The 11,726-nt window shown below is 41.4% G+C and overlaps 1 protein-coding gene across 1 annotated transcript; it reads left to right on the top strand.

The window, feature by feature from the left end:
- The first annotated feature begins 281 nt into the window (after positions 1-281).
- Positions 282-11,369, top strand: CGRRF1 (cell growth regulator with ring finger domain 1). The gene is made up of 5 exons (XM_026662999.1): positions 282-592; positions 2,087-2,264; positions 2,464-2,611; positions 3,818-3,998; positions 11,283-11,369. Exons 1-4 carry the CDS (start codon positions 415-417, stop codon positions 3,917-3,919), a joined length of 606 nt encoding a protein of 201 aa, XP_026518784.1. The 5' UTR covers positions 282-414; the 3' UTR covers positions 3,920-3,998; positions 11,283-11,369.
- Positions 11,370-11,726: the final 357 nt, after the last annotated feature.

Below are 11,726 nucleotides of genomic sequence, written 5' to 3'. Positions count from 1 at the left end.
TCAAAAAGATCTAGATACATTCATGGAGGATAGCTCCATCAATGGCTAATAGCCAGGATCGGCTGAGGTGGTGTCCCTAGCCTCTATTTGCCAGAAGCTGGGAATGGGCGACAGGGGATGGATCAGTTGATGATTACCTGTTCTGTTCATTCCCTCTGAAGCACCTGGCATTGACCACTGTCAGAAGACAGGATACTGGGCTTGATGGACCTTTGGTCTGACCCAGTATGGCCGTTCTCATGTTCTTACTAGAGTTACTGTAAAGCACTGTATTGCAAGGATCCAGTTTTTGATTGACAGTATATACTATGCATGCATCCTAGCAAATATTCTGTAATTCCAAACTGTAGTTCTATTGTTGTGTTGCTTGTTATTTAGATCCGAAAGGCAGTTCAAATATGCTAGCACTAACATATGCCCACTTATGCATCTAGTGGTTCCATGTCTCTTAGGTTTGGTTGGGATGTTCCTGTGATCCTGAGAAATTCGGAAGAAATCGAATCCAGCATAAGAGTATCCAAAAAGCAGATGAGACAAGTGAAGAATCCTTTTGGCCTGGAAATTCCGCATCCTGCTGCAGTTTCCATAACAAGTCAGTGGATTTTTTTTCTGTTCGGTTTTATTCAGTGCCCTTTCCCCACCTATCGCTCCCAGCCCTTACTTTCATTGCCATAACGTGTTTCCTTACACAGTCGCCATAGAAATAGCTATATTGGTGCAGCTTACCAAAACGTTGTGGGTTTTAAAGTGGCACTGTCAATAGTGTGAGGCTCAAAAATTAGATTTTTTTTGAGTGATATAAATTTTATTAATAAAACCTGCTCTAGTGCCAAATATTTTCAGTGATAAAAACAATTGGAGATGATAAAATACTGGACACAACTTCATTCATTGTGAAATCCATCCCATCCACTTACAATCTAAAGAACTGGGCCCCATGCGGGTGAATTGCAGCGAGGCAGGGGATTTGTGCCCTTCTGCACCAATTGGGAACAGTGAGCTCAGCTGATGAGCAGTTTATGGGCTGGTATAGGAGCCCCTTCATGCCCCTTGGACAAAGTGTTGGGGCAGCTGGATCTATATAAATGCAATGCCAGGTCTCAGCCCCACCCCCTTACTCCTAATCTCCTCCTGTATGCCTGTCCACACCAGCCAAAGAAGAAAGATATTTGGATGTGCTTGTGATGTAAACCCAAGTGGCGGCTTGCAGTGTGTTTGGGTTTTTTTAAGTCCTGCTTTGTTCAAACATCCAGTCCATTCCAGAGCCGCCGCAGAATTCCGGAGATCCTCTCCCAGCCTGTGTCAGAGTCGGGCAGCAAACCTGTAAAACCTTCCTGTATGCAAATAAAAAGCGCAGGAGCTCAAGTGTCTTCATCCCTTTTCCCACAAAGAGTCTTGGCATTACGGGGCCGGAATTTCCAGAAGCACCGACATCTCCCATTCAGGCACCAGAATAATTGATCAGTGTTTCAAAACAGCTCAGCATATTGGGTGTTGGATGCTTCTCTAAATCTGACCATATTTGCTCCTTAAGTGGGGGCTGAGCTCTGAAAATCTGTCCCAAGCTGTGGGTGCTGAGTTCTTGAAAGTCTGGCCTACACTTCTTTTTAAAATCTGTCCCTAATGGCTAAGTAGTGCTGTCTCCTGCACTGATAACAAGTGGGGAAAGAAACATGGCACATAGTTTCATCCCCACTGTGCACACGCAATAGGGCCTGATTCTTCCATAGAGCACAGGAGCATGCTAGGATGTGGGTCTAGTTAAATATCATTTTCCAAACGGCATAGTCTTTGGGGTAGGAGTCATACTCAGCTCCCTAAGAGAGCTAGTACATATAATGCTGTCAGCAGTAAACCTTACCCTGCATGAGGTGCCCATGGAGCAGCAAAAGGCACCTCATGGCCTTCCCCTTTTGAGTGCTCTAAATTAAAAAAAAAAAATCTGGGTACTGGCATTGCTTTCCCTCTGCTGCCTTTAAGGAATTACGGCTGGTAAATTCAGGATTCCTGTATACTGGTGAGCTGATGAAGCTTGCATTGTGTAGGATGCATTTTCTTTTCATGCCCTTCTATGTTGTTCTCTAAGGGGGTATAACACTGACACCTGATTGTCTGGAAGACTGTATCCTTACATGCTACTGGGGATGCAGTGTTCAAAAACTACACGAAGCTTTGCAGAAACACGTCTATTGCTTCAGAATAAAGACTCCGCAGGCACTAGAAGACGCTCTCTACGGCGAATACATCTATCGACAGCAGTATTTGTATCCTTTTATTTAAAAAAAAATATTTTGACAAACGATGCTAATTTTCTGGCACGCTGAGAATTGAGCCTCATGAGCAGTCTGCAGTTTTTGGCACCGTGTATTTATGAATGAATAAGATTGAGAATACTCTTAGTGCAAGTGCCACATTTGTCTTCAATTGCAGTGACATTGATTGTTTTCCTTTACACAAATAAAGCATTAAAAAAACTGACAAGGAAGAAAAATACTGTCAGTTGCCAGAAGATGCTCAAATTGCAGGCTTTGGCCGAGTGCCTAGATCTCGTTACCCACTGGTAGCTTTGTTGACTTTAGCTGACGAAGAAGACAGAGAAATATACGACATTGTGAGTAATTTTAGAATGTATGGCAGGGCACTGTACTGATGTGTTTGGATGCTTCAGAACATACAGTAGGATTGAGTAGAAAGACTGGCTTGCTCTTCTCGTGTTGGCTGAAAACAGAATGTAGGCCTCACCTCTGCACCAATGATGGCTCCCTAAACAGAGGAACCTGATGCTCCTGCTGTGCATGGGGTAGGGATGAATGTATGTGTGGACCAGTCAGGAAGTGCTCACAACACAGAGCTCATATCCGTGAAGGTCTTTGTGTGCTAGCACATTGAAGTAGGGCATGAGGGCTAAAGAAGTGTCAGGCCCAGGTATCAACCACTGCAAATCCTTCTTTCCCCTACCATATGGAGTGTTGTGGAGCCTTTGATTTGGTTTAGCCTTTGTAACTTCTGTGGGTCAAGAAGAGGGATTCACCCCAGTACCTGGCAGAACTATTTGGACTGATCTCTGGGGAGAGGATTAGGACTGTAAGAATTGCCACATCAGATCAGACCCGTTGTTCATCTTGTCCAGTATCCTGTCCTTGACAATGGCAACACTGGATGTTGCAGAGATAGTTGTGAAAATCCCACAGTAGACGGATACTCAGTAATCTACTCCCCATGAAAACCTTCTCCTAATTCCTAATAGTTAGAGATTAGCTTAAATGCTGAAGCAAGAGGTTTAATATCCCTTTCAAAACTTTTTTTTTTCCACAGAGGAATTGATTCTAGGTCCTGAATGTCCAATGTGGAATATGTGTATTTATCCAGTGTCTTTCTGAGTTTAAATGTTATATTTTGTTCCAGTAGCTTTAGGTGCATGAACACTAATGTATATCGAGGCATAGACATTTGAAGGCAAACTCCCCAATACGCTTGACCTTCTCTACATACTAATATAGAAATCAATCATGGCTAAAATAATACCCAGGAAAACTTACATATTACCTTTTCCAACTATTCCTAACCCTCAGCTTCCTGCTACCCCACCATAAAGGCCTCAACAGAAGAATGTATCCAGCTCCTCCCCCAGTCAGTACATCCAAGTATGCTTATAATTCAATTTAGTTTAATAAAGGTAAAATGTAGATTTAACAAACTTGAAAGAAGGTTTCTTAAATTAACATGAGAAAGCTGGATTGTTTAACATGACATTTTTTGCACCACTTACCAGGGGAGAAACCCACTTTATTTTCCTTTTTTTTTTTTTCTTTTGTAGAAGTTTTTCTTCCCGATCCTTGTCATTGTCAAACACCCTTCAATTGGCCAAAGCAGCAGAAGCAGAATCCACTTGTACATTAAAAGCAGAAACAGATTCTAGACTTTTTCATGGTCCAAATGGAAGGATTGAATGTAACTTTGATGCAAAACTTCAAAAATATAATCACTAAATGAAAATGGTAAATGCTGAAATATTCTTAATCAAAAACATTTTTGATATGTAAAAATCTTAAGGAAACAATTTTATATTTAAGTCTAACAATACATCCAAGGTAAACCTCTGGTATGTTCCCCTGCAAACTCATGATTGTTTTTTTTAATAGCTGTCACACAACTGGCATTTGTTGGTACATAAATAATGTGTGGTTTTTTTAATTGAGCATGGGATTGTAGGAATCATGAGTTTTCATGCATGAAAGGTCTCATCTATGTGGAGAAAGTGAAATGTATTTATCAGAAATCACAGCTAACACATTTAAAATATGTTTATTATTTAAAGGACCACCAAATGTTTAAAAGACCACAGTGGGTTGACCATGACCTGACCCAATTTTAAATGCCACTGATATTGTCTACAATAGTTAATTTATAATAGGTAGTGTTAACTTAAACACATTAGTTAATATGTTCTCCGTGTAGACAAGGCCCAGGAGGGAGAATCCTATATAACGATGATACAGCCTGTCATTCCTGTGTTGTTCCACTTCATTACTCACCAATCCTGGTGTGTAGCAATGGCCTGAAATTCATAGAATCGTAGGAAGGGAGAGGACCTCAAGGGGTCATCTAGTCCAGTCCCCTGCACTCATGGTAGTACTAAGTATTATCTGCTAGACCATCCCTGACAGGTGGTTGTCTAATATACTCTTAAAAATCTCCAATGATGGAGATTCCACAACCTCCCTAGGCAATTTATTCCAATGCCTAACTACCCTGATAGGAAGTTTTTCCTAATGTCCAGTCTAAATAGCCCTTGCTGCAATTTAAGCCCTTTGCTTCTTGTCCTATTCTCAGTGTTTAAGGAGAACAATTTTTCTCCCTCCTCCTTGTAACAATCTTTTAATGTACTTAAAAACTGTTGTTGTGTCTTCTCCAGATTAACAAACCCATTTTTTTCAATCGTCCCTCATAGGTCATGTTTTCTAGACCTTTGATAATTTCTGTTACTCCTCTGTGGACTTTCTCCAATTTGTCTACATCTTTCCTCAAATATGGTGTCCAGAACTGGACACAATAACTCCAGTTGAGGCGCAGAGTAGAGCGGAAGAATTACTTCTCGTGTCTTGCTTATAACACTCCTGGTAATACATCCCAGAATGATGTTCACTTTTTTTTGCAACGGTGTTACACTGTTGACTCATATTTAGCTTGTGGACCACTATGACCGCCAGATCCCTTCCCGCAGTACTCCTTCCTAGGCAGTCATTTCCCATTTTGTATGTGTGCAACTGATGTTTCCTTCCTAAGTGGAGTACTTTGCATTTGTCCTTATTGAATTTAATCTTGTTTACTTCAGACCATTTCTCCAGGTTGTCCAGATCATTTTGAATTTTAATCCTGTCCTCCAAAGCACTTACAACCCCTCCCAGCTGGGTATCATCTGCAAACTTTATAAGCATACTCTCTGTGTCATTATCTAAATCATTGATGAAGATATGAAACAGAACTGATCCCAGACCCAGAACTGATCCCTGCAGGACCCCACTTCGTAGGCTCTTCCAGCTTGACTGTGAACCACTAATAACTACTCTCTGGGAACGGTTTTCCAATCAGTTATGCACCTACCTTATAGTAGCTCCATCTAGGTTTTATTTCCCTAGTTTGTTTATGAGAAGGTCACGCGAGACAGTATCAAAAGCCTTACTAATATCACGATATACCACATCTACTGCTTCCCCCGATCCACAAGGCTTGTTACCCTGTCAAAGAAAGCTATCCGGTTGGTTTGACACAATTTGTTCCTGACAAATCCATGCTGACTGGTTACTTATCACCTTCTTATCTTCTAGGTGTTTGCAAATTGATTGCTTAATTATTTGCTCCATTATCATGGCTAGATGGGTTTTTATTGAATTGCTCTCTTTAAATATATCAAAGGGATAAATACCAGGGAGGGAGAGGAATTATTTCAGCTCAGTGCTAATGTGGACACGAGAACGAATGGATATAAACTGGCCGTGGGGAAATTTAGGCTTGAAATTAGACGAAGGTTTCTAACCGTTAGAGGGGTGAAATTTTGGAACAGCCTTCCGAGGGAAACGGTGGGGGCGAAAGACCTCTCTGGCTTCAAGATTAGGCTAGATAAGTTTATGGAGGGAATGGTTTGATGGGATTACGTGATTCTAATCAATTAGGCAATAACGGCCATCGCTGGTAAAATGAGGGTCTGGCTAGAGAATCTTGCCTGTATGCTCGGGGTTCTGCTGATCGCCATATTTGGGGTCGGGAAGGAATTTTCCTCCAGGGTAAATTGGCAGTGGCCCTGGAGGTTTTTCGCCTTCCTCCGCAGCATAGGGCAGGGGTCGCAAGCTGGAAGATTCTCTGCGACTTGAAGTCTTTAGATCACGATCTGGAGACTTCAACAGCAGAGTTAAGGGAAAGTGGGGGGATCAGCTTTTATGGCCTGCATCATGCGGGGAGTCAGACTAGATGACCATATTGGTCCCTTCTGACCTTAAAGTCTATGAGTCTATGAATCACTTGCTATTTACACAACATAGGTAAAATGAAGCAACCGCATGGGCAGAGTGGGATCCAAATAACCATGTTTACTAACTGTATATGAGATGCAATGGCCAGCTACATATGGGATTAAATTAATAGAGAATTAAAGGATAGGAATATAATGCCAGTGAACATGGTTTTATGGAAGATAGGTTTGTTTGACAAAACCTATTTCGTTCTTTGAGATTACAAGTAGATGTAATCTACTTTCTTTGTAAATTGTGTGACTTAGTACTGCACAACGTTCTGATTTAAAAAATTAGGACTATACAATCTCAGAAAAGTACACACTAAATGGATTAAGAACTGGCTGCAGATCTCCAAAAGTAGTTGTCAATGGGGGTGTTTCTGGAGGGATTCCAAAGGGATGGGGACTAGGCCTGATGCTATTCAAAATTTTATCAGGGACTGGAAGTAAATATAAAATGTGTGGATGTCACTCTAGCCTTTTATTTTATTTAAAGTGAATTTAGTAATGTTGTATTACACCACTGGGGGTTCGACTCTGGTGGCTACAGTTTCAAGCTCAGAGTGAACATCACCTCTGCTGTCTGCTTCAGATTTAGAGCCTCTAGGAACACATAAAGACCAGGGATAGTGACCCCACATATATTCACACGTATAAGGTCTAGTCTGCTTTACAAATTTTATTAAAGTTACAATTAAGGTTATGATTAGACATGCATATAGAAATCCTATACAGACCTATGCTAAAGTTACAAAGATAGTCATACTCACATCCTTAACGATATTCTTAGGGTCTGATGGATTCCTTCCAATTGATCATCAGTGGAGGGATAATTCCTGCTGGTGTTTTTCCGTAGGCAACTCATTTTACCCAGTCTGGGAGCCCTATTTTATCTTCTGATCCTAACTTCACCTAATACTCTGCACATGTGTATGAAGGTGTCCACCCTCTTTTTCCTTATTTGCATTGTGTCCCCTAAGAATACTAGGGAACCCCATTTTTCATAGGTTGTTTATAGATCCTTTTGTTCTCATTAGCATTTACGCACATCGGTTAGGGCATTTGTTAGAAGAAATGTGACTACCGGGTACCTTGTAGTCCAAAATTAACTTTGCAGTTAATTTTTCGCAATGCCACTCATTGGCACATCTTTTCCCGTAATCTTGTGGCATTGGGTTATTCTTTGGTCACTATCTTATGTCAAGCATTGCTTAAGCCTCTGGCCTAGAATGGCTAAGCTAACATTTTATAGGCCTCAGCCTGTAGGCCTTACATTTCAGTCCTACTTACTCAGGTGCCTAATACATACTTATCCCTTCTGACTACTGGTCAACTTTATACTTGGATAATTCTACTCTTAAATCTATTCAACGTACAATGACTATAAATGACATGACATGTTAGTTAATCAGAATATCACACAATAAATAAACAATAAATAACAATGAGGGCAGGGGAATCATACAGAGCAGTCTGGATTGTTTGGTAAGCTGGGCCCGTTCAAACAAAATGTGTTTAAATGCAGCCACATGCAGATAAGGAATGCAGCTCATACCTACTGGAAAGCAGTGACTCCGAAAAGGATTTAGGGTTTACAGTGGGCAAGCAACTTAACATGAGCTCCCAGTGCCAGGCCGTGACAAGAAGGGTTAATGTGATCCTTGGATGTATAAACACGGGAGTACTGAGTTAGGAGTAAGTGAATGATTTTTACCTCTGTGTACTGCATTGGTGAGACCAATAACTGTCCACATTTTAAAAAGGAAGTGGAAAAATTGGAGAGGGTGCAGAAAAGAGCCACAGGAATGATTTGAGATCTGGAGAAAATGCATTAGTGAGAGGCATAAAGAGCTTAATCTTTCTGATAAGCTGAAACTGACTGAGAGTTGATTTGATTACAGTGTGTAAGTACTTAGTGGGGAGAAAAAAATACCAAAATGCTCTTAATGTAGTGGAGAAAGCAGAACAAGAACCAGTGTCTAGAAAACTGAAGCCAGAGAAATTTAAATTAGAAATTAAATACAGATGTTAAGCAGTGAGGGTGATGGTTAAATCTGCTAAGGGGAGTGGTGGATTTTCTATATCTTAATGTCTTCAAGCCTGGTTGCCTTTCTGGAAAATATGATTAAGCCAAAATGCACATTATGCTTTAGTCAAACAAGTTATTGGGCTCAATAATGGAGTAACTAGGTGAAATTTAACAGCCTGTAATATCCAGGGAGTCAGCTAATGGTCCCTTCTGGTCTTAAACTCTATGAATCTATATACACTGCTGCTTCTCCTGGGTTTTTTAGCAGCTTCTGAAACACAGAGGATAGTGAGAACCCTAACAGTATGTCCACACTGTAGTTAGACACCCATGGCTGGCCCGTGCCAGCTGACTTGGGCTTGCGGGTCTCGGGCTGAGGGGCTGTTTCACTGCAGTGTAGACTTCTGGGCTCGGACTGCAGCCTCAGCTCTGGAACTCTCCCACCTCGCAGGGTCCTTGGACTCAGGCGGGAGCCCAGGCTCTAGGTCCCTGCAAGGTGGGAGGGTCCCAGAGGTGAGGCTGCAGTCCGAGCCCAGAAGTCTACACCACAGTGAAACAGCCCCGCAGCCCAAGACCCGCAAGCCTGAGTCAGCTGGCACGGGCCAGCTGTAGATTTTTAATTGCAGTGTATATACACCCCCAGAGGGTTTGCATACTATTTTAAGGGATACTACTCAATATATTCCACTGTTCTATTATATATTTTTTTTCTTGTGAACTAAAACATAGTTTTAATAATGCAGCTGTAGACCAGGTCCCATTTATTAAGCGGGGATCTATGTAATAATCATTGCTTATTGCAAATAGTGCAACTACACAGTGTCGAATAGAACTAGGACTATTGGCTCTTAAATTCTTGTTATCTAATACCAAATCTGTCATCCTGAGTACAGGTCTGTTGCATCTTACGAGCATTTAATATGCGCGATTTCAGCTTTACGCGGTCGACAAAAACAAAATGAGAAAAATAACAATTTTAATACTGTACCCGTAGTGCGGGCGATTCCGCCCTCCATTACACTCGTAATTTTGACTATACGCAATTTTCGCTTTACGCGCTGACTGCGGAACGTAACCCCAGCGTAAGATGCGACAGACCTTTTATTAGGGACATCTTGATGCCAAAACTAAACAAATGGATCACTATTAAGATGTAAAATATCCTGTGATTAAAAAATGAGGCTCTAGCTAGCCCTGGGGGATAGTAAATGTGATTAGTATAAATACATGTGTTTAATTCATTTAATCTCTGCATGCTTTATATTTGCATTAGCTAACTAGAGGTATCCTAAGTGCATGTCTGATCCCCAAGCTTGTTAAATAACTTTAAACAAAAAACATCTTGTAGATTCCTTTTTCTTCCGAGAGCCTTGGAATTTGCAATAATATTGGGCTTCTCTCTCTTCTTTACAATCCATTATAGTTGGTTGGTTCTTTTCTTGGCTTGAAAACAATACATAAGCATAAAATACTATTATTGTCAGCAAAGTGACTGTAAAAATCAGTCTGTGGTTCCATATCTTGTCCTTCTCAGTGACTTTTATGTCCTGTATTTGCTCTGTTTACAGGCTGAATGATGATACCTCTAAATGCCAGCTGGGGTCTGAAAACCAACCTCTGAGTGTTTTGTGGTAGCAAGGAGAACACAAATAGGAAAGTGACAGTGGAGGTGTTCTCCCTTTACATCATCAGTAACACATTCTGCAGTCAGAACTGAGCTGAAAAGGTTACTGCTATTGTCCAAGGCAGGATAGAATCCAGCCACAGAAGAGCAAGTCATATTGGACTTGTACTATATACGGTCCTTTAAGGCCAGATTGTGATTGGCTTTTACTAGGTACTCAAGGAGTTTCCCTCCCTCACCCCCTCTTTGTGTGCCCTTGTGCAAGAGCCAGTCACAATTTCAGTCATGCTCTCTCTGGATGAGATTCATTGCTGTGCAGAGGTCCAGTATGAGGCACGTACAATAGTAAACAGTAATGTATTATTGTAGCATCTAGGAGCTCTAGTCATGGACCAAGACCCCATTGTGATTTAAAGACAGCCTCTGTCCCAAAGAAGTTACAATCATCACTTAAGTCCCCAGTTAAGCCAGGTATTTAAGCATTTGTCTACTTTTGACTACATGTGCTTAAGTGTTTTTCTGGTTGGAGCCCAAGTCCATTAGCTGGGAGCAGTAGTAGGATAATCTTCACTGTGGATTAGCCACAGAAGAAGTTCTGCAGCACAGAGTGGCTGTAGAATCTGATGCTTGGATTGATCTGTTTGATCACATGTTCAACAGCCATATGGGACTGTACTGTAAGCAACCCTTAGAAACAAGACAAACAGTTAAACAGGCTATGGGCTGGTCTACACTGGGAGGGGGGAATCGATCTAGGATACGCGACTTCAGCTACGAGAATAGCGTCGCTGAAGTCGACGTATCTTAGATCGACTTACCTCGCGTCCTCACGGCGCGGGATCGACAGCCGCGGCTCCCCCGTCGACTCCGCTTCCGCCTCTCGCTCTGGTGGAGTTCCGGAGTCGACGGGAAGCACATTCGGGGATCGATTACTACCCACCGATCCGGCGGGTAGTGAAGACGTACCCTATGAGGAGACATAAACTGAACCATATACTTGTTTTACCTTGTCTAATCTCTTAATAGACTCCCTATTGTTTGTATGTGATGTGCATGTCACGGCACGTATATAAATCAACAAGGAAGGAGATAGTGCTAAATAAAACTTCTGTTTTTAGATTTCAGTGGTGTCCGTAATTCATATTCCCGATGAGAGTTACAGACTTTCCTGCAGAATATTATATCAGTATCTACTTCTGGCCCAAGGTCAATTTCATGACCTTAAGGTAAGCTGTGTTCTGAGTCTTACTTCACTCTGCAGTATTCATTTAGTTTGTGTAGACGACAGTTACCCTAAATTGGTACAGTATCTAGCTTTTTCAGACTGTTAATATGCAAGGATCTGGATGATGGTTACATTTATCTTGTCACTAAATGAGTTCCATGCAAACTTACAATGCAACCTACATTCGTATCTGAAAATGTCTGAACTCTCCTACAGAAATCCCTTATTTTTATATATTTATATTCCAGGCAACCCCAGGCCCTCCTGATTTATCAAAGTGGTAGTAACAGATTGACAGGAATAATAGCTGCAAATATTAGAGTATTCAGAATGGGCC

This window comes from Terrapene carolina, unplaced genomic scaffold (assembly GCF_002925995.2).
Source record: "Terrapene carolina triunguis isolate 2854851 unplaced genomic scaffold, T_m_triunguis-2.0 Scaffold31795, whole genome shotgun sequence".
Classification (NCBI taxonomy): domain Eukaryota; kingdom Metazoa; phylum Chordata; order Testudines; family Emydidae; genus Terrapene; species Terrapene triunguis.
The sequence above is the reverse complement of the archived record's forward strand: the minus strand, read 5'-3'. Positions and strand labels throughout refer to the sequence as shown.

Coding starts and splice junctions, on each gene's coding strand:
- CGRRF1 (XM_026662999.1), top strand. CDS start 415: ATGCCCACTTATGCATCTAGTGGTTCCATGTCTCTTAGGTTTGGTTGG. Junction 593..2,086: donor TGCTGCAGTTTCCATAACAA/GTCAGTGGATTT, acceptor TTGTTCTCTAAG/GGGGTATAACACTGACACCT. Junction 2,612..3,817: donor ACAGAGAAATATACGACATT/GTGAGTAATTTT, acceptor TTTCTTTTGTAG/AAGTTTTTCTTCCCGATCCT.